General features: G+C 39.0%; 1 protein-coding gene across 5 annotated transcripts in view; it reads right to left on the bottom strand.

The window, feature by feature from the left end:
* Positions 1-27999, bottom strand: part of Hasp (Hig-anchoring scaffold protein) — a 122462-nt gene that overhangs the window by 63124 nt on the left and 31339 nt on the right. For all 5 annotated transcript variants that reach the window (XR_016324748.1, XR_016324749.1, XR_016324750.1 and 2 more), the window contains exons 2-3: positions 23781-23944; positions 22757-22859 (exon numbers count right to left, since the gene is read on the bottom strand). Coding sequence is in view for 2 of the 5 variants with exons in the window: in XM_089735650.1 (XP_089591776.1) it covers positions 22757-22859; positions 23781-23944 (267 nt within the window). In the remaining 3 variants the exon portion in view is untranslated. The remainder of the gene's footprint in view (positions 1-22756; positions 22860-23780; positions 23945-27999) is intronic.

Genomic DNA, 27999 nt, shown 5'->3' with positions numbered 1-27999 from the left:
CACAACAAGATGGCATTATAAAAAAAAAACCGAGTAAAGCTCGGTCATCATCTAGTATAAGCTTCAATAGCAATTAAGGATAGGTAAATAGTTACACAATAGCGATCACGAACGTCCTAACGATGCGTGTGTTTCCAAAGGTCGAAATAGCGATGGAAGAATTCCCTCGAGATTCCTTTCGATACATTGCGGGCTATTTGCAAAACAAAAGGGTTTCCGTTCGGACGGGATCAGCTTCCGGTGGAACTCCAAAGACTTGTTCTTGTATTGATTAGCCGGGTAATTTATAGAGCGTAATTATTGCCGAGATAAAGGTGAAATTTAGTTTTTTTTTCCTATTTTAGCCTAGAGAGGCTATTTCAGCTTGACGTGTAGGTGAGCTCACAGGGCTCAAACCGGGAGTGTTGCTAACATCGGCCCTGGCAAGAGCAGTGCTTCGCAGAATCTACCACAGGATCGGAAACGCGACCCACTGAGAAGATCCGGCGAGAAACTCAGTGGGCTGAAATTTAGTATTTGTCCAAGGTGACTATTGCCTTAGAAACGTAGTGGAGCTCGTATCCCAGTTGGTGGTAAGTGGTTAACGCGTCATGTAGACAATATGAACTATTTTCTTAAAACATCAGATTAGAATCTTAATTACTTTGTGAACCAATCGCTGCACTCTTCAATACGCTTCAACGAATTTAGAAATATCAAAATCGAAGGAGTGAAGAAATATAGGAAGGTCACAATGGCACTAGTGATGACCTTCATGAGTTCACAAGCAGCTAACTTCGTTTCTTCCGAAAATGATTTATAATCCTCACTTAAATGGACTAACTAAAACAACTAAAACTAAACTAAAATATTTTTATCTTTTACCCTTACAAAATACCTCAAATGTTTACAGTTAGGTAGTTTGGAGTTCTGAAGTCGACAAACTTCTTAGTTTGAGACTGAAAGTCGAAGTTGCCCAAAGTAAGAAAGAGGGAGGGAGGGGGGGAAGTACATTCTCGTAGTTTTCAAACTTTTAAAATGTCTACTTCAAAATTAAGATTAACACTGCTTTGGAAAAGTTGTCAGGGGATGTTTCTTTTACTCAAAGAGCCATCAGGTTCACGGTCCAGTATTTTTTTATTTTTTTTTATTGCTTAGATGTGTGAACGAGATCACAGCCCACCTGGTGTTAAGTGGTTACTGGAGCCCATAGACATCCACAACGTAAATGCGCCACACACCTTGAGATATAAGTTCTAAGGTCTCAAGTATAGTTACAACGGCTGCCCCACCCTTCATACCGAAACGCATTACTGCTTCACGGCAGAAATAGGTGGGGTGGTGGTACACACCCGCGCGGACTCACAAGAGGTCCTACCACCAGTTGTCAGGGGATGTTTCTTTTATTCAAAGAGCAATCAGGTTGACGGTCCATCTGGATGGTGATAGTACTAGTAGTATACTAGTACTAGTAGTATTACTTTTCAGGGCCTCGTCTACCGACAGTTCCATGGTCTTGAAATACATGAGGGGTGATTGCAGCTTGTATATCATCATCATCAGCCTATACAGTCCACTGCTGGATAAAGCGGATTAGCAGGCTGAAGTGGCAATGGGCTGGCCATATTAACCGGAACACTGATCACAGTTGGAGTAAACGCGTTCTTGAGTGGAGACCGTGAATTGGCAAACGTAGTGAGGATCTCTGCAGGGTCGCTGGCAGGAGCTGGACGAGAGAAGACGAGAATCGTGCTCAATGACGTGAAATTCAGAACCAATATCTCTTATAATATATGTTCTTTTTGAATTAGACTTTCGAACGCCAGCGGTTTTAAGTGGTTACGAGAGCCCCCCCTTAAGATCATAAATATCTAAATACACATTAGTGTACCCCATTCCCGATCCTGTGGTCCGAATGGTAAGCAGTCGACGTCGCCCTAAACACGTCATTTCGGATCCTGCCGATCCACTAACGGTGCTTTTAGGCATCTCAAGCACCGGTCATCATTCGCGTCAAACGCGTCGCTTGCGGCGAAGGGTTCGGCGAGTAAGTTAAACCCCAGACACAGCCCACTGAGTTTCTCGCCGGATCTTCTCAGTAGGTCGCGTTTCCGATCCGGTGGTAGATTCTGCGAAGCGCTGTTCTTGCTTCTTGCTAGGGTTAGTGTTAGCAACGTCGTCAGGTTTGAGTCCCGCGAGCTCACCTACTCGCCCGGAGAACCTAGTATAACCCCTCGAGGTTACTAATATAGAATAGGTAGGAAAAAGAAAAAGAGATCGGTTTAGCGGGTCCGATCCATCACACTTCATGTACACACATAACACACACACGTCTTGCACAAAGATACTCTGAAGGGGAATCTAGGTTGAAATCTGTCGCAAAATAGTCTTCAATAAATCACAGTCGCTATCCACCAGAGTAGTAGCAGATCCAATAATCGTCTTTTCGCATTAAAAGTGTGCAATTTCCAATAATATTCAAAATTGAGTTAATATGTGGAATCATTTGCTATCACTAGTATTTTTCTCATAAAAATTATAAATGTGGTGTCGTGGGACACCAGGTAGGAACGAAGTTCCTTCGGCTAATGTAGAATCGACACAATTTGCAAAAAAAAAATCGTGCTCAATTTTATGTAGGTTTTCTTGATTTTTCTCTTAAATTTTGCTGATTAGTTTTTATTTAAGTATAGGAAAGTATTTAGGAAATTCAGTATTTTAGGAAATAATAAATTACGTAAAATAGAAAGAGAATGGATGAGAGAACGAAAAGAAAGAGGGAGAAAGAGAAAGGTATTATACACTACTCGCTTGTGTATGCGACTGTCGCGCCTGCGCACGTCTCATTTAACGGTTTTATTCCACGCACTTTTTTCCACGGATTTTTTCTTACGGTTTTACTATCACATTTTTTTCAGTTCGGTCGCGCAGCAAAATCCCTATCCCTCCAAGCCTGCCGTAAGGAACTTCGTTCCAAAACTTCGTTCCAATACTGTCAAAAAAGCGTAGTTTGGCTTTATTTTTTTTTGTTTACCTCTATTTTGACTGCTACTAACAAAATTAATACATAATTTTATCTTACTTTAAAGGCAGATAATGTAACTGGTAAAAAATAAATAATAAATGTTGCAAAGATGATTAATATTAAAAATATTACATGTTAAGCCTTTAAAAACACTCTCCTGTAAAGTTAGTAAGTTTTGAGATTATACTACAGTTTTAATGTGAGAGGACGAATTGTTACTCGCGCGCCATCTATCCCACTCTGATGGTACTACACCAGAACTATTTCCTGAACCGTCGTAGAGCACAATCAATAAATTCTTCATTTTTATTTATAAATAGTATTTTTCCGGTAAAGTATTGCCATCCTACGTCACCTGTGAAGAGACGACCCGTTTTGTGTTTGATTTGTTTCGCCTCCAACCTCGGGTCGAAGGTGACGGGGTTGTCAAGAATCTTTTGTTTTATTGTTCAATTGTGCTCATAGTCCTCCTTGTGTGGAGCGGTTACCGGAGCCCATGGACATCGACGGGAACGTAGTTGCACACCTTGAGACACGAGTTTGAGCTCTGAGTTTGTAGGGGGAGATCATTGTCAGGATATAAAGACCTCGACTTTCTAGTCGGTCGATTCCTAAAGGTTAATATTTCGCATTTATGTACTAGCAGGTGTTTACAGTAGACACCGGCTTGGCTGTATCAACCGACGATGACCATCGTCAAGTAGACCGTGAACTCTTCAGATTACAAAGGCAAATAAAAACATGTTAAAATAAACTGAAATTAAAAATAATATTTAATTAAAATGATCGCGTGACAGCCCTATTTTGGGAGGTTTAGGCTAGTCGCTCTCTGTTATAGTCAATCATCCCCTAGCTGTGCTTATTTTCTTTTTTGTTTGTGTCCGTATTGTGTAAGCTCGGGAAGTAAGCCTTCACAAAAGTTGGCTTAGATCGGCGGATGAGATCTTATATAAGGCCACAGTAGCCAGTCACCTCTGTTCAAGGGCAACAGCAATATCAGGGCGTAGCCATGCCGCTTCCAAACATTGAAAACCCCTCAAATCTCGTTTGAAGAAGGACATACCATAGCGCTTAGGTAAGTTTATTCCACACGAAGATGATACTTTTTTTGGAAGATAAATGCAAAAATAAGCAATTCTATACTCAATTCAACATGTTTAAAAATCCCGTGAGCAACTACCTTTATGATACATAATTGCATGCCTACTTTGATATTCTGTTATTTTTTTATAGTTAAGTTTTTTATAGTATTAATCTATACTAATATATAAATCTACAGTAGTTTTTACAGATGTTCCGTTATAACTACTGAACCATGCATCCGATTGACTTGAAACTTGGTATCCATGTAGAAAATACATGCCCTTAATGGATAGGCTAATATTTATATGAATGTTGGACTCCCTACACCATATGCGGGGGTGTTCATGATGAGATTCTTTGTGGGGGTGAGAAATAATAATGTTAATTTTAAATACCCAGCGAACCGGACGGGTACCGCTAGTAATATACAATGTTTTTCATTAACAATGTTGCTTGGAAGATTGATGGAAGAAGACTAAAACTAACTAACTAACTAACTAAAAGACCAATTAGATGGTTCCACCATGGTTCGCTCAACTACCAATCTCAAGCAAGCTATGATGCAAGATCTGATGCAAGATGCATGAAGCAAGATATGATGAAGCTATGATACTCATGACGCCACGGACAGTCATAGACGGAGGAGCATCATCAAAGAGTAATTAATCTCTTGTTGGGGAATCACGAGCCTTTGTAATGAGGAAATAGATGGGAGGAGAGATGGGAGAAGAGATATGGTAATATCTGTTCTTATTTAACTTTTAGATTATTTAAATGATGCGTTCCCGCAAGGTTAGGTACCATAATACAGGCATACCTGTCGCTGTAGAAGATTTTTTTTTATTGCTAGATGAGTGGACGAGCTCACAGCCCACCTGGTGTTAAGTGGTTACTGGAGCCCATAGACATTTACGACGTAAAATGCGCCACCCACCTTGAGATATAAGTTCTAAGGTCTCAAGTATAGTTACAACGGCTGCCCCACCCTTCAAACCGAAACGCATTACTGCTTCACGGCAGAAATAGGCAGGGTGGTGGTACCAACCCGCGCGGACTCACAAGACGTCCTACCACCAGTAATTACGCAAATTATAGTTTTGCGGGTTTAATTTTTATAACACGATGTTATTCCTTCACCGTGGAAAAAAGATAGAACCTGAAGATAGAGCAACAATTGATTCAGTTGAGACTGCAACCTCATACCTCAAAGCCAGTGGCGGTATTCGTCTCATGAGAGGCACGCGTGGTTCAACTGCGAGAAACCAACTCAATAATTTTTCAATAATATTATTTTTAGAAAGTGAGCTTGTAAATCGTTTGTTTTCATAGAGCAAACAAAACTTTTGCAAAAGGAGCTTCCAGTTAAAATTAAAAGCTCGGGGCTTCGTTATTTACGATAGCTTTCCGGAAAGCGCGCTATTGTACGGTACTAAATTTATAGAGCTTGTTTTTGTTGGTTTTTTTTTGTTTCCGTTTATAAATCACTTTAGGTTGTAAAAATTCATAGAAAACCATTTAACAAGAACGGAACTTAAAATTAATTAATGGCTTGGTTGCTTAAACCACCCTTCTTGGATCGGTTTAATATCTAAGCAAATTAAGTATTTCAGGAATATAATAATATCCTGCGACACGATCCACTCTCTCCCATACATACCCCAGTAAGCTCACCTGTCACACGTGGCTAGGGTTGACGCAACTCATTTCTATTGCCCCTATAAAAGACGATAATACGGCCCGTTTGATGATAAGTGGTTATCGCAGAAGCAATGCCAGGGACACGCCTACCATTAAGTACTCTTTTAAATACCACATCACAGAGTATAAGTTTCGGATTTAGATCTCGAGTTCAAGTTTACGGCCAGCCTGACGTTAATTGGTTACAATAATAGACATGATAATGTGAATCCCTTACCTACGTTGAGATACAAGCGAGATTTTGAATGCCTTTGATGACGTGAATACTGAGCAACAAATTTGCTTTCTTATGTAAATTCTAGTGAATTTTCGTTTATAAATTTTATACACAGTTTTATATAATACTAGCTGTACCCGTCCGCTTCCCTGGCCATTTAAAATTAACATTATTATTTCTCACCCCCCACAAAGATTCTCATCATTAACGCCCCCGCAACTGGTGTAGGGAGTCCAACACTCATACAAATATTAGCCATTAAGTACATGTATTTTCTACATGGATACCAAGTTTCAAGACAATCGGATGCATGATTCAGTAGTTATAACGGAGTATCCGTAAAACCACTGTAGATATATATATTAGTAAATATATATCGTAATGCATTTATCTGGAACTATTGCGTTCATCAACAGTGCGTTTCCAGAGATCTTTTCTGCCACGTACCATCCGGCTTTGGAATGAGCTCCCCTCCACGGTGTTTCCCGAGCGCCATGACATTACTTCGTCAAACGAGGCTTGTGGAGAGTAGGTACTTAACAATGGGCAGCGGCTTAACTCTGCTCCTGGCATTGCTCACGTCCATGAGCGACGTTAACCACTCACCATCAGGTGGACTGTATGCTAATCTGCCTACACAGACAACAAAAGAAAACATTTTAATTTTAATTTGGGTAAAAATCGGCAATAGTCGTTTAAGAAAAACGTGAAAAACTGGTGTGTTTACTGGAGTAGTTACTGGAGCCCATAGGCATCCACAACGGAAATACGCCACCCACCTTGAGATATAAGTTCTAAGGTCTCAGTATAGTTACAACGGCTGCTCCGTCCTTCAAACCGAAACGCGTTACTGTTTCACGGCAGAAATAGCCATGGTGGTGATACCTACCCGTGCGGACTCACAATTGGTCCTACCACCAGTAAAATCTCTTGAATAATAATTATTGAAACTCTCAACAAATAATTTTCACAATGACAGGGTAAACCGACAGTTTCATTTTAACTGACCGACTGACAGACTGAGTGACTGAGACGGACTGACTGAGACGACTCTCTCCACGTACCGCCATTTTATACTCTGGCGTTACGGCGTCTACCCTACATTTTTGTGATATTTATCAAAACAACATTCTATTATTTAAAATAATAATTAAAACAATGTCTTAATATTACTAAAGTCGTTATTCACGACAAATTTATTAGTTAAATTTCTATTAAAATCTACAGCTTGATAACCCTAGACGCTGCGCAGTTTTAAAGCCCCCTTCATATTTATGATTCGTTTATCTGAATCGCGCGTGTAATTGCATTTTACATAGAGCTTTCGGGATGTTTTATCAACAGACGCGGAGAACAGTTCGGGAGAAGGAAGAAAATTTAATCGCGACTTTCAAAACAAGATGTTTGTTTATACTTATTTAAAAAAAAAAATATTGCTTATATGGGTGGACGAACTCACAGTCCACCTGGTGTTAAGTGGTTACTGGAGCTCATAGACATCTACAACGTAAATGCGCCACTCACCTTGAGTTATAAGTTCTAAGGTGTCAGTATAGTTACAACAGTAACAGTATAGTTATTGCTTCACGGCAGAAATAGGCAGGGCGGTGGTACCTACCCGTGCGGACTCACAAGAGGCCCTACCACCAGTAAGCAATTATTTCCTCCGCGGGATCTGATAAACATGGTTGACGCCAGATTATGCCACTCAGGCAACGATGTGTATCTTGATACCTTCCCTCACTAGTGCAGGTGCTGACGGATTACTTCGAGAAGAATCTGCAGCGAATCCGAACGAATCCGGAAACAGAGCGTTAGCACTTGGCAAGGCGGACATTTTTAACTTTTTTTTATTGCTTTGGTGGTTGGACGAGCTCACGGACCATCTGTTGTTAAGTGGTTACCGGAACCCATAGACACCTACAACGCAAATGCCGCCAGCTACTTCGAGATATAAGTTCTAAGGTCTCAGTATAGTTCCAACGGCTGCACAATCTTCAAACCGAAACGCATTACTGCTTCACGACAGAAATAGGCAGGGTGGTGGTACCTACCCGTGCGGACTCACAAAACGTCCTACCACCAGTAAAGGACTGTAAAACTCGTATAGGCATCATGTCCTGACTTGGCGCTCGGCAAGAGTCGCGCTGGGAAATATTCGAACTCTGTGAGTGCTGTTCCTAATTGCAGAAGCAGAAAGTGGAGTCACACAGAGGTATCCCCTTTTTCTCAATATGTCATCGAAAAGTCGTGGTAGGTTAACTAACATGGCAGTAATCTTTTATTTTATTTATTACATTTCATGTAAAATTTACATTGACGGAGCTAATGCCTAAGACATTCTCTACCAGTTAACCAAAGGCAGTGCAGAGTAAGCAGTGGTAGATGCAATAAAATTTATATTAAACCAGCCGTACTCACCCGCTTCGCTGGGCATTTAAAATTAACATTATGATTTATTGTCATTATTATTAGGGAGTCCAACACTCATATAAATACAGTCAAAACCGTTTACTGCGACATCGTTTAGAACAACATGCCGGTTATAATAACCTAAAACAAAGGTCCCGGCTGAATGCTATATGACCGCCTTATTAAAAACATTGCTTTATACGACATTGCTTATAACGACATACCCCATAAAACGACCACATTTAACTAATATTTCGGAGAATTAGATCTGTTAGAACGACCGGCTAAGCTGTATTGTAAACAATTTGAATAGGTATCCACATTTGTCTTCAATGGCTATTGAAATCAGGAAAGAAAACAATAAGATTTCGTTTAGTGTAGGGTCTTTTCTAATTCTTAGAAACAAAACACGTGCATGCGGTAGAGTCAAAGACCGCTTCTTCATATCTCTTCAGTTAGTTTATTACTTATCTATACACAAGACGCACCAAAACTTTGTGGAGTTATTCGTGAAACTTTCAAAATGTCGCAAAGAAAAATAAAACAAATTAATATTGAAGAAAAATCGCGTATTATGTAAATATATTTTTCCAATAATTCCCTATCGATTTGTTTGTACTTGCACGATACACATTAAACATCACCGGTTGTTACGACTATCGGTTTTTACGACTGAATATGAGCAGTCCCTTCGATGTCGTTATAACAGATTTTGACTGTATTAGCATATCCATAAAGTACATGTATTTTCTACATGGATACCAAGTTTCAAGTCAATCTGATGTCATGGTTCAGTAGTTATAACGGAACATCCGTATCTCATTCTTGTCAGCTATAACCCAGTGAGGTTATAACCCAACCCAGTTATAACCCAACCAACCATTTTATCCAAACGCCCAGAATGGGTGATAATGTGCAGATGCTCGCGGACTCTACGCGACTTAGATGTTATTAAAATACTGTAAATTTACAAACCCGAAAAGTGACGAGCAAAAATGAAAAATATTAAAATGTTTTCCGACATTAATAATTCATCAGCCTGTTTATCTGCGAAGCACAGCGGGACACAGCTTCTCAAAGTTGATTATGGTATTTCTCTGGTATTTACCGAGGTTTTAGCATTTCTTAGATATGATTACAAAAAAGTATTTTTGCGGCATAATTCCGGATTTCCTTTCTTCGTTATAATATTTTATATACAAGGTAATTTAATTTTTTTTAATTAAGAATTTAAAATGTAAATAAACATTTTCACATTTTTATGACATTAAACCTTTTTGTGTTGCTTATTTTTACATAATTTACAAATATTGCTAAAGGATTTTTGAAAAAAAGGATGTTATAAAAAACTTTATAAAATACAAAAATCAATGCTAAATTCACAACAAAGCGTTTTAAGCGGTTTATAAAAAAGTTTAACATCAATATAACAATAGCATTAGCAGATCTTGTAAGAAAACCTCAAAAAATGATTCTTTGGACAAAAAGTGAATAGTGAAAACCCCATTAAATTAATTGTTCTTTCTACAAAGTTATATAGCTTTATAATATTAAATGCATAGTATATTTGGCCAGACAAAGATATTGACCAGGTCTCTTTCGGACAAAATACAACGCCCTTCCTAAATTTAATCACAAAACTAACACGATTGAACGCAACCACCAATTTCAAATAACACTCATAAAAATCCAATCACTTAGCGCTGGTCTCAACTAGACAATTTGCGCGACAATTCGACAAAACGTTTCTTATTGATGAGGCCATAGCCATCTGTATCTAAATCCGAATAATGTTTCTAAATTCGTTCGGAAACTCAAACAATAATACTATTTACTGTCAAATTTTTGTTGGCGATAAGATATATTATTGAGATACACACATGCAATGTGGATACATTTATCTTTCGTAAAGAATTAAAAAAAAGAGTAACGCCATCTGTCATCAAATAGCAGAGACGAATCACAAATAAACTAGTAATATCGAGAACGTTAGAGAAGTATAACGCCATCTATTATCAAATATCAAAAACACATATTGAAACGACGTGTGCTACCGGGAATGTTCTCGATAATTATAGACTTGTCGTGTCGATTTAATAATCGGTTCTACTCGAAGCGAAACAGCGAACGGATCATCTGAAGCGAAGCGGAAGAAGTGAATTGTAAAGTACGCCTTAAGTGTTTCTAAGTGTTGATTAGAGTTTTAATTTGTACTTTGGTGAAAGTTTTGTTTATCCCCAGTCCCAGCGCGTAACACCCATTTTTGTATTGTATGTAATGTTTGTAATGTATTCAGAAAGACGCGTGCAACTTTGAGAAACGGTGCCCCGCGTAAAATGAGCGAACCAAAAGCGAAATCGGAATCCTAATTATTTGTAATTAAACATTCATTATTCATAGCTGTGATTCTGTTTTATGTATATATGGGCGCAAACGCCACTGTTGGCAATAATTAACATAATAATATATAGTTTAGTTTATTATATGTTAATATTTATTAATTATTAGCAACAAAACTGTTAATCTACCATATTTAATAATTAGCAGACACTGTTTTGATGTGAAAATGTTCAGAATATGTTTAATGTTTATATTATTGTTTAAAAACACAAATGACTGTATAAATGATTAAATATGAATAAAGCATAAATATTAATAATAATTTATATTATAATTAACAGTACTAATAATTTAATTAAGTATTGTAATTGTTATGCAATGATGTTGTTGGCGCCATCTATTATTAGGCTGGATAATAACAATGTTAGTTAATATTGCTTAAAAGTAATTCATGTACAGTAAATTAAATGTGAGTCATGTAAAATCACTAAAATATGTATTTTGAATATTAAGCTATGTTTTGTGAATTGTTTCGCAGTAATTACATTTGTTTGTATAAAAGAAGTTGTAGTTGCTATAACCAACAAAATGGCTAATTGTGTAAAAACCACTGAATAACTCAGGCGTGGCTTTTTGTTGTAAACAAGTAATGTTAAAGTTTTATAGAATTGTATTGTATTTTCATTGTAAAAGAACTTATGTGTGTAAATCGTGGCTTAACGCCGACATCAGAAGTGGGATCACAGCCCCAAAATCAATCGTAAGCCCCCGAATGAAGCAATCCACTGTTGAACAAGTGATGGGTCTCTCAACCTGTATTAAAAAGGCGAAAAGTGATGATAGCTGCAAATGCTGTACCCTTGCGGTGGCATTATAACTTTTATTTGCCGCCGTTCAACTCTGATGAGGGCGTGACATCAAGACCGATGCGGAAATGTGGAAACTATCATGAAGCTAATTGTTTCATCGCATGAACATCGAGTTCAAAAGAACAAGCAAGACATAAGCCGATATCTGGTCTTTGTATTGAACCGCATTGGAGCAAGTGAGGGACGAACTGATCCATGCATTCAGTAAGGATGTGGATATTTAAAATGAGTTCTAGACCGTGGATGTTTTGGAAAAGCTACTGACGCTGAGATGGTAAAAATACTGATTTCAGGTATTTATCTTAAATTTATTCGATCCAAGTTATTAAGAAATACGCTGTGGTATGTATTTCGCTTCCTAAATAATATCGATTCTAAAAACGTTCCGAAAGCGTCAAATTGAAAATATTCTGTAAATATAATGTTAATAATCTAAACATAACTCAGTTTTATCACAATCACATAATGATTCCTTCAGTTTTCGTGGCACTTTTAGTAACACTAAGGTTTTAAATGTGGTTACTGCGTCACTTGCGTCATTTCGAGACAACTTGTTACCGCCGTCAAGATGACAAACGTATCACCACAAATAAGACTTAAATCATTGCAGATCTAGTTTAGTAAGCTAAACAACTTCATGTAAAGTTTTTGAGCATAAGGGGTCAACTGATTTCAAAACAAAGCATTGTGACTTTTAATGGAGAAAAATATTAGAACTATTATAGAATTTCATATGGTAATCATAATCATATGGTAATACTGACAGTCTTGCTGACTTCCTAATAGGTTTTAATCTTTTAAAAAATAACTTCTCAGTGTTGCACTCTTTGAGGAGAACTTATCTATTTTTATAAGTTTCTATCCAGTGAACGCTCAAGTTTGGAGTCATTATTCAATCATCATGTAACTTTTGCAAATCATGTTTCATAGATGGTGATCAGGCAGATAAAAGTTGGATTTGAAATAATTAATTTGGATAGGATAGTACAACGCTGTACATACTGTATGTCTCCTGTTTATTGTGAGGAGTTAAGCATATTACAATAAAAATAAAAATAAACTTTTAATAATATGCCATAATAAGAGACAGCTCATCCCTGTTCAGCAGCTCCATATTATTACTTTTCCTTTCATAATTATTTATTTTTGGATGAGTGATTAACTCTCTGCACCCTAGGTTTCTAGTGGGGGTGCTGCTTTATTATTAGTCAAGAAAAAGTATGGCACAGATCTCTATGTGATTTCTGTTTTTAAAACCTTAGTTACATTATTGGAACCCTGTCACTTTTCACTGTTCACCAAGATAAAAGATAATTCAGGAGTTTCAAAAACTTGTGAACAGTATGAAATTCAGTACCACATTATTGCAAAGAGAACGAGCATGGTCAACAGGCATGCTGAACTATTGATGGGTCATAAATGTCACATGTTTGTAAAATATAATTTAATAAGCTCTAACAGGCAGCTATATGAATTACAGTTGATTAAAAGCTACAGCACAAAAATAAAACAAAAAATGCAGAGGCATTAGGAGGATGATGTTCCCTACCTGCCATTAAAATAAAGCAAATTGGAAATGGTCCGCTGAATGATGTATTAGGGGAAGTTGAATCAGCTGGTGAGAAATGGATGGACGAGCGGTCTCTGCCATCCAATGTGTTTTGGTAAAGGTAAAGGTAAAGGTTTGGTAATGGTAAAGGTTTGATACAGGTAAATCTATCCTCTTAATGTCAGAGGATTCTGATAACTGAAAAATTGACCGTATGGGCAGAGAGATTTGTTCTGCTGTAAAATGATTGATAATTTGTTAAAGTGGCTACTTTTATTTTCCTATCCAATTATCCTTCCTAAAACGCTGGCGGGCCACCATGCGAATCCTTAATCCTGGTCTTGTTGGCTAGATCCCGTATGGGTGATGCCTTATGAGTTGGCTAGATCTCGTATGGGTGATGCCTTGAGTGTTGGCTAGATCCCGTATGGGTGATGCCTTATGAGTTGGCTAGATCCCGAATGGGTGATGCCTTATGAGTTGGCTAGATCCCGCATGGGTGATGCCTTATGAGTTGGCTAGATCCCGAATGGGTGATGCCTTATGAGTTGGCTAGATCCCGAATGGGTGATGCCTTGTGGGTTGGCTAGATCCCGAGAGGGTGATGCCTTGTGGGTTGGCTAGATCCCAAGTGGGTGATGCCTTGTGAGTTGGCTAGATCCCAAGTGGGTGATGCCTTGTGAGTTGGCTAGATCCCGAATGGGTGATGCCGAGTGTGTTGGCTAGATCCCGTAAGGGTGATACCTGGTAAGTTGGCTAGATCCCGTAAGGGTGATGGCTTGCGAGTTAACTAGACCCGTATGGGTGATGCTTTGTGTGTTGGGTAATCCTCTTGTGTGTTAGCTAGATCTCGTAAGGGTGAATAGTGCCTTGTGTGTTGGGTAGATCCCAGTAGGGAATATGCCTTGTTTACTGTTATGTGAAATGCTAAAACAGCGCAAGGGACGCGCTGGAATCAGTATGGCCGTATGGGCGCAAACGCCACTGTTGGCAATAATTAACATAATAATATATAGTTTAGTTTATTATATGTTAATATTTATTAATTATTAGCAACAAAACTGTTAATCTACCATATTTAATAATTAGCAGACACTGTTTTGATGTGAAAATGTTCAGAATATGTTTAATGTTTATATTATTGTTTAAAAACACAAATGACTGTATAAATGATTAAATATGAATAAAGCATAAATATTAATAATAATTTATATTATAATTAACAGTACTAATAATTTAATTAAGTATTGTAATTGTTATGCAATGATGTTGTTGGCGCCATCTATTATTAGGCTGGATAATAACAATGTTAGTTAATATTGCTTAAAAGTAATTCATGTACAGTAAATTAAATGTGAGTCATGTAAAATCACTAAAATATGTATTTTGAATATTAAGCTATGTTTTGTGAATTGTTTCGCAGTAATTACATTTGTTTGTATAAAAGAAGTTGTAGTTGCTATAACCAACAAAATGGCTAATTGTGTAAAAACCACTGAATAACTCAGGCGTGGCTTTTTGTTGTAAACAAGTAATGTTAAAGTTTTATAGAATTGTATTGTATTTTCATTGTAAAAGAACTTATGTGTGTAAATCGTGGCTTAACGCCGACATATACTTTGTGGTTCACCTATGTTGTCTTTGCCTTCGATTCAGGGCTACTCAATAAAGGTAACCATCATTATCCTGAATTGATATGAACTCTTTAAGGTATCCATATCTCACACGTCTTTCAACTATTTTCTTCGAGTGTTCGCTATCCCCGATATAGGAAAGGACTTTGACCGACAGTTGTCACTGCCGATTAGAACTTAGACTCGATTTTGTCGGCAATAAAACACCGTAATCTTACATCGGACCAGGGTTTTGAGAGGATTATTTACGGGTAGATCTCACGCCATAAGCAGTGGTAGCCAGTTTCATTTTATGACGCTTAGCAATCATTGTCCCAAGCTGGTAAGTCGGACAATAACAGTTAGGACCTTGAGCTTGTCTTTGCCCAAAAAAGGAGATGAGACTGCTTTTTTACTGGTGATAGGACGTCTGGTGAGTCCGCACGGGTAGTTACTACCACCTTGCCTATTTCTGCCGTGAAGCAGTAATGCGTTTCGGTTTGAAGGGTGAGGCAGCCGTTGTGCTCTTAAAACTGAGACCTTACAACTAATATCTCAAGGTAGTTGGTGGCGTTTACGTTGTAGATGTCTATGGGCTCCGGTAACCACTTAATATCAGATAGGCCGTTTGCTTCTAGTCCACCAATCGAAGCGATAAAAAAATTGTCTTATAAAAAATTCAGTTCTAATATACTGACAGTGAAAGCTTTCAAAGTTGTGGAGCTGTTATGTTGAAAAGACGCGTGTTAGGTCACCGCTTCTCACGAGTTAACCTACATTCGTGCGCAAACATGCATCCCAAACGATACACTTTAGTGACGAGAAAATACAGTGTAGTAGTGTGTTTAATGTGAAATATACAGCTACGAGCTCATAAAGGAATAGATAGACACTTAGCTCACTATAGCTCAGAATAGTTCACCGAAATACTAACTAAAAATTTAATTATTACAACAACCGAAATCAACTTCACTGGTGGTAGGACCACTTGTGAGTCCGCAAGGGTAGGCACCACCGCCCTGCCTATTTCTGCCGTGAAGCAGTAATGCGTTTCGGTTTGAAGGGTGGGGCAGCCGTTGTAACTATACTGAGACCTTAGAACTTATATCTCAACGTGGGTGGCGCATTTACGTTGTAGATGTCTATGGGCTCCAGTAACCACTTAATACCAGGTGGGCTGTGAGCTCGTCCACCCATCTAAGCAATAAAAAAAAAAACTAACTAAAACTCAATTCAATTATTACAACAACCAAAATCAACTTCACTATTAAAATTCCTTTCTTCTTTCGTTATCCGTTATTCCTATTCGACGAGAGATGGCGTTACTCGTACCTGCATAATTATCATATTTATCGGTGCAACACTATTAATTAAAATTAGTTAAAGTTAACTGTTTTGTTAATGTTAACTATTAGAACAAACTATGTAAGCAATTCTGAATAGCGCTATTAAATTTTTTTTAAGGGATTTTGTGACCTGGTAACTGAGACCTTTAAGTCATGTCTTATTTTAATTTATATTCATATTTTTATGAAAAACGACCCGCCCTCGCTTCGCTTCGGAAACATTAAAACACACATGAAACCAAAAAAATAAAATAAAAAAAAATAAAAAAAAGTAGCCTATGTTCATCAGGGACAATGTCGGCTTCTAATGGAAAAAGAATTTTTCAAATCGGTCCAGTAGTTTCGGAGCCTATTCGAAACAAACAAACAAACAAATCTTTCCTCTTTATAATATTAGTATAGATGATATTTTGGAGTGAAATGATATGAGGACGGCTAATTTGAGACATTAATCAACTGGGATGAAATTAAATGAAATGAAATGGGATGAAATATAATCTCAGTAAAATGGTGGTCATTTACTAAGATTTTTTCAGTGGACTTTTTGGAGGATCTCGAGAAGTTACGTCCAGCGGCTTTGTTTCATTTTCCCACATTTGTGCACTTTCACAGATATTAAATAGTTAATAAACCACCATTATTACACATTTAAACCCGAAGAAACACTAAATAGGCAAAATAAAACAAATCACACAACTTCACTCCTCGCGTTCCCGTCAAAAAATCCGCGCTATTCAAGAGAATTCATAAACAAACTACCCACGCTATGTGTTATTTTTTTACCTTGAAATTTAATAAAATGATTTATTTGAAGAAGTAAATTTTAATACTGTCACTATGGGTGATAATAATAAGAATGAAAGTTGATAATAATGACATTATTTTAAAAAACAAAATGGCGCCTTCATACTCTCCTCTATACTCATATCCTACCTTCATACTCTATTAAGTAAGCGACAGAAAAATTAAACTAGACAATAAGGTTGGTGACGACGGCTTATTCCTTTTTTATGTTTGAGAGAATACTGGTGGCCCGGAGGCCTTTCCAGTTTTACCAGGGCTTATTCCAATTGAGTAATGCGACTATGCAGAGGTTCAAATCCGAATTTTTGCAGTATTTTTTTTTATTGCTTAGATGGGTGGACGAGCTCACAGTCCACCTGGTGTTAAGTGGTTACTGGAGCCAATGGACATCTACAACGTAAATGCGCCACCCACCTTGAGATATAAGTTCTAAGATCTCAGTATAGTTACAACGGCTGCCCCACCCTTCCAAACGAAACGCATTACTGCTTCACGGCAGAAATAGGTAGGGCGGTGGTACCTACCCGCGCGGACTCACAAGAGGTCCTACCACCATTTGTAGCTGAAGATTTTCCATCAAGCTGTGATTGCTCGGTATACCGACATTCGACACGAATATTCGAAACACGTATACGTCCAAGGTTATCCAGGAAAACTTATCAGCGCATCCAGAATTTTGTTAAATAATCATAAATAATAAATAAATAATTAGGAGCAAATCACGCACGGTCATCCGGCCTCAATTTAGGGATGGGTATCCGAGACTGACAAACATACTTATATACGTCTAAATATGACTATATATAAAAGATAAGAAACGCCCAAACAAATAGCAAACAAGCCTGTTCATCACACAATTTTAGCCCGATGTGGGAATCGAATCCACAACCAACATGGCAACAGTCAGAGGCGCTAACTATTGCACCACCTAATCAGTCATCTTCTTTTCTACTTTTTTTCCCCTACCTATGTTGATAGCCTTGAGAGGCTATTTCAGCTTCGCCCTAACATGTAGATGAGCTCACGGGGCACAGACCGGAGTGGTGCTAACACTTACCCTAGCAAGAGCAGTGCTTCGCAAAATCTACCACCGGATCGGAAACGCGACCCACTGAGAAGATCCGGCGAGAAACTCAGTGGTCTGTGTCTATAGTACTTTTCTATGATAGCCACCCCTACATCACTTTCGAGACTGGATTAGGTGTTTGAAAGCTAGTGTTTTCCCTGCTGGAATTAGTTTGCAAATGCCAATGTCGCTCGGACTAGTCCATACGACTCCTAATGATTAACGGCATAATATATGACATCATGGACTGCGATTATAATTAATTTACCACGCCGAAACAAAATCGAATAGCTCTAAAATTAATTCGTATTTTAGAACTATTCGATTTTATTTATCGAAAATTCAACTTTAATTTAATTTTCATACCAGCCAACCGTCCCAACCTTCAAACCATATGACATCGGGGTGCGTGACAATGAATCTATCTTCTATCTTTCAGTGCAAAAACGTGCCCTGCTAGACCTAGGTCTCCTCCTAGCCTTGCCACAATGACCGGTCTTGCGTTGCCTGCAACCAGTGGATATTCGCGACATTCAAAAGGTCATCGGTCCGCCTTGTGGGAGGTTGACCCACTCCACGTCTTCAGGTACGTGGACGCCACTCAAGAACTTATCGGCCCTAGCAGCCATTCGTTCTACAAATGATGTACCCATACCCACTGCTAAGGTCAGTGACTCAAGGCCACTTAAAGAACAATGGAGAGGGCTATACTCGGAATTCCCATGCGAAATCAAATTTGGGAATGTGGAGATTTGCGGGAAAACCGTGGTAGCCGACATAACCAAAAGGATTGCGAGGTTGAGCGTGGGAAATGAATAGGCCGGATAATTGCCAATTGACAATTGCAACACGCTGGTATAATACTTAAAAGACACTTTTGCTCACTCTTCGGTGAAGGCTTTGGTCGTCCTTATCAACGTCTACCCGAAAATGTGGGAGAGGACACCGCATCTCTCAACTCGATCGATATATTGCGGTAAGACATAATCGAGTAATGGTTTTAATTTGATTAATATCATAATTAATAACTTATAACTAAACTAGCTTTTGCCCGCGACTCCGAACCGCGTGGAATAGTTACTTTGGCATAACGCTAAATTTTACCCACCACTTCATTTACGTAGAAAGTGAAAATATTTTTGAATTATAGAATGTTAAGGAGCTATTTAAACCCCTATTTTGAAACATTCTTTATTGGTGCTCCACTTGTAACGGTCTTATCGTGATGTTATATAGCCTATAGCCTTCCTCAATAAACGGGTTAAGTAACACTGAAAGAATTTTGCAAATCGGATCAGCAGTTCCTGAGATTAGCGTGTTCAAACAAACAAACTCAACAATTTTATAATATTAGTATAGATTAATACGCTTACTTATTATTACGTATTACTTTTTAAATACTTTTGTTTGCTTTGAATGGCGGTTGATTGTTTGAAATTTAAATATTCCGAGACTGGCCCTCGTTCGCGGTATGGAGGGTCGGTAAGTGCTTTTTTCTGAAAAGGTTGAGTGAGCGCTCTCCGCCGAGTCGACCGAGTGCTCCGTACTCATCCGCCCCCTGACCCTGACATAGATTATGATGCTCTACGACGCTGTTAAATTTAAGTCATTCATTTGTCGCGTGCAACACTTTTATCTTTATGTATATACTAGCTGTACCCGTCCGCTTCGCTGGGCATTTAATTTCTCATTATTATTTCTCACCCCCACAAAGATTCTCATCATTAACGCCCCCGCAACTAGTGTAGGGAGTCCAACACTCATATAATTATTAGTCTATCCATTAAGTACATGTATTTTCTAGATGGATTATAAGTTTCAATTCAATCGGATGCACGGTTCAGTAGTTATAACGGAACATCCGTAAAAACCACTGTAAATTTATATATTAGTATAGAAGTCTAGATATAGATGTATTCTGTGCGTGTGTTTGTCACTGATTATACTAAACGGCTGGACCGATTGTAATGTAATTTTCTGTGTACCTTCAGGTGGATTCGAGAATGGTTTAGATTTACAAATCAGTAAGGCAGATGGCGCTGCAGTCGGTATCTGGGTTGTTTATCTTTCACACTGTCGAGAACGTTAAAAAACTCGCACTAAGGACACTGAAGAGTATTGTGTGGTACCTAAGCAGTAACATAGTTCATGTCGTTAGGACCTCAATAGACGATTCTTCGCAGTAATGGAGTGTGACCCAGTAACTAAATTCAACACAATACGACTTTCTTAAATCTTTTCTTTCTAAATCAAATAGGTAGTGTAAAAATCTCAATCGTTCTGGGATTATTACAATTTTTATCATTATCTTTTTATCATAACAATAAGTAGCCAAGAGAAAGATAGGCAATATCTTCGGTGGTGTAAGTAGATCTCAATAGATACGTGTCCTTGACATATATCAATGTAACGACGCTACAAAGATCAAGGAAGATCGGATGTACGTGTTCTCAGAGACGGAAAGTGAACTTTATCGTGTTGTCAGAGGGTAGGGTTTTCTCCGGCGCAATACTAATATAGTACCTTAGATTTTGATTGAAAGAATTAAAGACGTTCCCAGCGTCCGTGGCCAACCGATATGGCTATTCGACTTGTTTGTTTTACTTGACGCGCCCCGCGGTTTCACTCGCGTTTAATTAGTGTAAGGTTTGTTGTAAAATAATTAATTTTGTTAATGTTAAGGCAATTTTCGGATTGCCAAATAGCAACACTGTTGGTGGGAGCAATTACAGTAGTGGGGACGTGACATAATAAAATAGGCGGTAGTCTGAAAAAACGGGACAGAAATCAGTGTATTCGGTAGTGAGCAGATGTCTAAAGATTGTAAAAGTGGAGTTACAAATAAAGCAATACAGAATTAAGTAAACTACTGCAATCTGTGTATTATTTCCTGACCGTTGGAAGTGGACTCTTACATTAGTAACTAGAGGATGACACGACAAGTCTATAATTATCGAGAGCATTTCCGATAGGACGAGTCGTTTCGATACGCGTTTCCGCTATTTGATAATAGATGGCGTTACACTTCTCGAGCTTTCTCGATGTTATTAGTTCTTTTGATATCGGTTTCTGCTGTTTGATGACAGACGGCGTTAGTCTTACCGGCGTAATAGTACCTAGGATTTGAACCCCGACACTTGATGCTAGAGATGCAGTGCCTACCCCGAAAAGTGAGATGAGGGTAAGAAGAGTAGAAAAGTAAAAGAAGAGTAAGCCTCGGGTCATACTGATTAAGTCAAAAGTAGGTGGCGGTAGGACCTCTTGTGAGTCCGCGCGGGTAGGTACCACCGCCCTGCCTATTTCTGCCGTGAAGCAGTAATGCGTTTCGGTTTGAAGGGTGGGGCAGCCGTTGTAACTATACTGAGATCTTAGAACGTATATCTCAAGGTGGGTGGCGCATTTACGTTGTAGATGTCCATGGGCTCCAGTAACCACTTAACACCAGGTGGACTGTGAGCTCGTCCACCCATCTAAGCAATAAAAAAATTAAGGTATGCTAACAATGGGCACTCCCTAATTCTAAATCCATTCCCCAAATACCATCAAAGCTAATTATCGACCGAAGCTTAGCGCTTAATCAATCGACCTTCGTAAATCTTCCAATTAATACCGACAAAGAAGAATATCATTTCTCCGAAAACTATCGGAATTTCGGAGAGAAATACAACAATGGGTTGAGTATTTTCTTTTAAGGATCGATTCCATTAGCTTTTTTTTTTATTGCTTAGATGTGAGGACGAGCTCACAGCCCACCTGGTGTTAAGTGGTTACTGGAGCCCATAGACATCTACGACGTAAATGCGCCACACACCTTGAGATATAGTTCTGAGGTCTCAGTATAGTCACAACGGCTGCCCCAACCTTCAAACCGAAACGCATTACTGCTTCACGGCAGAAATAGGCGGGGCGGTGGTACCTACCCGTGCGGACTCACAAGAGGTCCTACCACCAGTAAAATGCAGTATGCTTATTTACAACTGTCATAAAAATCATTTCTTTTACGAAATAGTACGATAATTAATTTAGGCGAAAGTGATATTTTTCAAGATGTTTTCGTATATTTCAAAAAAGGAGGAGGTTCTCAGTTCGACTGTATGTTTTTTTTTTTATGTTTGTCCTCCTCACAACTTTTGACTGGGTGAATCGATTTTGATGATTCTTTTATCTATACTAATATTATAAAGAGGAAAGATTTGTTTGTTTGTTTGTTTCGAATAGGCTCCGAAACTACTGGACCGATTTGAAAAATTCTTTTTCCATTAGAAGCCGACATTGTCCCTGATGAACATAGGCTACTTTTTTTTTTTTTTTGGTTTCATGTGTGTTTTAATGTTTCCGAAGCGAAGCGAGGGCGGGTCGCTAGTTTATTAGAAAGCTGACGCTTCCCGTGTGGTCCCATTTCAAGAACTGAGAGAAAACCATATAAGTCTTAAATTTGCATTAAGTACGTGCGCGACAAATAGATGAATAACTCAATATCACGCAAACTGATTTCGATGATTATTGTTTTAAGTGTATATTAATTTGTTTTGGAATATCATTTTTTTTTCTATTTGAAGTCGGTTTTGGTTAAAGCATGTCTATTTACAATTATTTAGCCGCTCTTAAAACACTTAATTTTAACCTACATACTATTTTTCGATACTGTCAATAAAGAAACAAAAGAGTAATCACACGAAATGAACCTTGAAGGGTCAGTAATTAAGGTCGAATTTCGGTTATCGGACGCACAGTAGTTTGATTATTATCACTCACCCGGCTTAATGCATGACATCCCGCAGGCTCCGTCGCAGAGACATTTCTTCTTTTTACTCTTGCAGTCTTCGTCCGACGAACATTTCCGGAGACACTTCTGACCCTGAATCAGGCAGAGTGTGTAAGCAATTGGCAGTGGCAAAGGATATTGGGAGCGGTCACGGTAAGGACCTTTCGGCGGTGAAGCAGCAATGCAAGCTCACAGACTTTTACTGGTGGTAGGACGTCTTGTGAGTCTGCACGGGTAGTTACCACCACTCTGCCTATTTCTGCCGCGAAGCAGTAATGAGTTTCGGTTTGAAGGGTGGGACAGCCGTTGTAACTAAACTTGAGACCTTAGAACTTATATCTCAAGATGGGTGGCGCATTTACGTTGTAGATGTTTATGGACTCCAGTAACCACTTAACACCAGGTGGGCTGTGAGCTCGTCCACCCTTCTAGCAATAAAAAACGAGATTTCTGAATTATACGTCCGATAATCTTTAAATAAGGCACAGACACTCCTTTAGCTATGTGGGCGTTCGCCGAGAGAGGATCTTATGCAAACATCACCCAGAATTGATTTTCCATCTACCGTCGTGTACCTACATAGTAGCATCGCACACGCATAGCAACGGTTGCCATGGTAACCGTTTCTATAGAACTGGCACTTTATGGACCAGATAGCGACACAAATAACTCATTGTGTCGGAAAAAAATTCTTTATGTATAAGATACGTCGAAATTAGAATTTGTTTATTTGTTATTTGATCAACGATTAATATCAGACCAAAATTTTGTTTGATTGTTTTAATTCAATTAATCTTCCTTACGTAAACTGTAATATTTAATCTGTGTGCTTAGTGCGAGTTTTTTAACGTTCTCGATAGCGTAAAAGTTAACTCAAGTTTGTATGGAGTTGGAACAGCGCCCCTAGCGTCAAACGCAGGCAAACGTTCCAATTCCATACAAAATTGAGTTAACGTTTACGCTATCGAGAACGTTAAGAAGTTCTCGCTAAGCACAGTGACCGTAAACATTTACCAGTAGGGTGGCTTGTTCCTCGTCTCTGGGGCACTGGGCTGACGGCGAATTCCTCGGGTTCTTGTATATTCGACCATCATCATCGACCTCGGAGCGGCTCTGCTGGGTCGTGTCGTCATCGTCGTCATCGTCGTCCGCAGCCGTTGGACTGGGCAGAGCCGACACTGAGAAAAAACCACTCATTATTGACAGCTTGGGAGTATCCAAATTTTTTGGTCTGCACTGTTTCAGTGAATGCACCAAATCTCTACGCATATATAGAGAATAGAGAGATACGATAGTCGTTAATTCAATACCACGAATGTAATTTACGTTCAGTGATAACAATCCATATCGAGAGGTAAAATGCTATTTTTTTGTTGTTGCTTAAATGAGAGGACGAGCTCACAGCCCACCTGGTGTTAAGTGGTTACTGGAGCCCATAGACAGCTACAACGTAAATAACGACACCCACCTTGAGATATCAGTTTTAAGGTCTCAGTATAGTTACAAATCAAATCAGATCAAATAAAAAAAAAAAAATTCAACATAAATGGAAGTACATACTTGTTGAACGTCAAAAAGAACTACCGCCAACGGCTGCTCCGCCCTTCGAACCGAAACGCATTGCTGCTTCTCGGCAAAAACGGGCGGGGTGGTGGTACCTACCCGAGCGGACTCACAAGAGGTCCTACCACCAGCCCATCACCAATCTAATACTATTATTTCGATAATACATGTTCGTATAAAGTTTTGTTTGGTTTTTATTTACTTATTTTTAATAAATTGTATGATTCGAAACATTGCGAGAGAAAGGACTGAAGAAGAACAAGAAATAAAAATATAATAATAATAACTAAAATACATGGCCAATAAATAATCATTAAAATACTTGCTTTTTTAATTTACATTAATTATCGAAATAAAAAATTGATCTTGAGAAAATCAAAAGTCTGCAAATTTTTTTACTCTAAGGCGGAACAAAGTTCGCTGGGTCAGCTAGTAAATGAATAAAAAAACATCCATCATTTGTATGAGTTAACTAAATCTCTGAGCGGATCCTGTCCGTGTCGATACCGAGTTATTCCACACCGCGCGTCAAACGATCTCCGTGGTCCCAAAAGACCGGGCACCGCTTCTCCTGCCTTCAATTATTCACATGAGTTATCCAAAGTTAGATGAGCCGCCTCCCGCGAGATGAATTTTGGATGGCTCACAGATAGTTCGTCAATCAATGAACGAAAACAATGAAACTTTAATGTGGTTTATTTATTGGTTTTCGGAGTGTCCACAATGTGCACGGTCTCCCCATTTTGAGCTTAAAGCCGGTCATAGACTAAGAGCTAAGCTAGATTATACAAGCTATAGTTCAGCTTCGTACTAAAACGGGGGTACGAGATGATATGGAAGAGGCTTAGCTTAAGTGATAACGGATCGGCATTTACAACTAACTTTTTATTTTATTGCTTAGATGGGTGGACGAGCTCACAGCCCACCTGGTGTTAAGTGGTTACTGGAGCGTATAGACATCTACGACGTAAATGCGCCACCCACCTTGAGATATCAGTTCTATGGTCTCAGTATAGTTACAACGGCTGCCCCACCCTTCAAACCGAAACACATAACTGCTTCACGGCAGAAATAGGCGGGGTGGTGGTACCTACCCGCGCGGACTCACAAGAAGTCCTACCATCAGTAATTACGCAAATTATAATTTTGCGGGTTTGATTTAACGTCATAACGAATCGGCATTTACAACTAACTAAGCTTTACATAGCTCGGCCAATTCACTTAGTTTGCTGTCTACACGTCATAATCATCAGCCCATAGACGTCCGCGGCTAGGCATAGACCCCAAGGTTCGCCATAATCACCGGTCGTGCGCAGTTCAAACCCAGGGGATTCCGAAAGGTAAGCCATGGTAACCGACATAGCCCGAAGGATTGCGAGGTTGAAGTGGCTGTGGACAGAGAATATTGTTTGTCGAACAAATGATTACTGGGGCCGAAAATTTCTGGAGTGGCCATCGCACAGCGGGAACTGCAAAGGGGGCTGGCTCCCACGAGGTCAACCTATGAAGGTTTGCACGTACGTGCACTGTATGAGTTAAGCTAAACTAAAATAACTTATAGTTGGGTCTGTGGACCCCTTTTTTTTTAAGCGCTGGTGAATCCATTTACGGATACCCAGTCGAGGGAGCTGACGGACCGGGTTACGTCGGACTACAACGCCTCCAGAGAGGAAGGGGGAGATGAGGAGAGCCAAGGTGCTTCACCTCCCCCAATTACTCGCAGGAGACTACGCCGTGAAAAAGGGTCTGAAGACCCTTACAAAATCGAATTCTAAATTGTGTAGGACTGCTTTGCGATATTGAGTCAGTGTGGGTTCCGTTCGTCTCACTCAGTGCAGTTTGCAAATTGGTAGATACTTTGAAGCCAAAGCTGAAAACGAGTTAGAATAAGAGGGAGGGGCTGATGGAGCAAAAATAGCGAAGGTGTACTTTATCGGATTCTCGTCGTATTGCCAGTGACGGATAATCTAGGTACAGTAGCTTCTTCTTGTTCCCGTAATGTAAAGCAAAAGCGGCTGGTCGAAGTCCCTCTTCTTCTTAATTTTAAATAGAGTTGCATTGCAAATTAAAGCAATATCAAAATGGTGCGCGTACAACTTGGTGCACGTGAAAGAAGTGAAACTTCTTTTGCGTTGTGTAATATTGTGGTTTTCTTCATTTTTCATCCTTAAATCAAATTTCTCTTGTAATAGGGAATGCTGTGTATAAAATAAATGACCTAGATCGCTTTGTCCTTTCCCTCTCTCGACGGTCGAGTGGTTCGTGAGACGTTCTGTCTATTTTCTCACTCTCGCTCTTCCTAAATTGTATCTTTTCTCTCTAGCCGTAACGAATCTGCCGCGAGTTAAAATTTACTCTCAACGCGCCTAAAGAAAGAAGTTTCACTTCAAGAATATTTTTCTGTTCTGAGATTTGAGCTAGCACTCGATATGAGGACACCCTACACGGGACAACTTATCCGAGATTTCTCACTGCCTGAGCTCTTAGACACTGACGAAGACACAAGATTCTCGGTATTCGGTCGAGTTAAACTTTAGCAGACTCCCGGGACGACGCCCGAATTAATACGTAAGCCAGTAGTTTGTCAGTCAAATCGGGATATGTAGAACATAGAGTACCAACAAATTTCACAGACACTTATTTATGGGGAGCGGAAAGATAACGTTGTGGCGAAGAGAATGGTGTCATAAGTTAATGCTTGAGGCGTGTTTAAGTGCCACCAGCCTCATAACTCCTCAGGGATTTCGGTCCCTTACATCAATCAATACATGCATATATTAAATGGTAATGTTTATTAGTGTTCTCTTAAAAATAAACCCATGGTCAATAATCAAATGAATCCCGCAGAAACATGCAGCATTTAGGCATTATATCATCCAATTGAATAAAATATCTTGTGTGTTTGTATGCATCAGCCGAAAGATATCCAGAGTGGCGGCGTCGAAGGTTCGGTCTCCAACGGATTCCACTTCCAGCGTCTAATCGATTCCATTTAATGTTATACCATCATCGCCACCGCAACTAATGCTAATAACCACAGAGTAAATTGCAAGGGATAATAAATAAATAAATAAATAAATAAATATTTACTAACAACCACACCACGTTAACCGGTCCCGTGATAAGTTCGTAAAGAACTTGTGTTACAGGTACCAGATAACGGATATAAATGTAAGATTTTTATTATACACATACATATATTTAATATACATCCATAACCCTGGAAAAGACATTTATATTTATCATACAAATATCTTCCCTTGGCGGGATTCGAACCCGCGACCCCCTTGTGTAGTGACCATGTCACTTACCACTACACCAGACGGCCGTTAAATCGATAAACCGATCGGGGATAAGACCTTTGCAAGTTAGCCAAGAAATCATTACAGAGAATGACGTGGCGCTATGCAAGAACAAAGTTAAATCCATTTTCCACGAGTACCAAGAAATTGTCACATGTCAGGCAAAGCAAAAAGCAATGGAATCGCGTAACAATATTCACTTTCCAGTCGAATGCAGATGTCGTGTTTTTAAAACTAGCGAGTTGATGACGAGCGGAGCGATTAGCGGATTATGAGATTTTGGATTATGAAACAAAAAGTTTGAAAATCACTTAACGGTATTGTTAATACGCTTTTATTAGCTACATTAGTAGTCGTCGTGGCCTAAC

Source organism: Bombyx mandarina, chromosome 20, assembly GCF_030267445.1.
Source record: "Bombyx mandarina strain Sakado chromosome 20, ASM3026744v2".
NCBI classification, from domain to species: Eukaryota; Metazoa; Arthropoda; class Insecta; order Lepidoptera; family Bombycidae; genus Bombyx; species Bombyx mandarina.
This window is presented reverse-complemented; position numbering and strand designations above follow the sequence as displayed.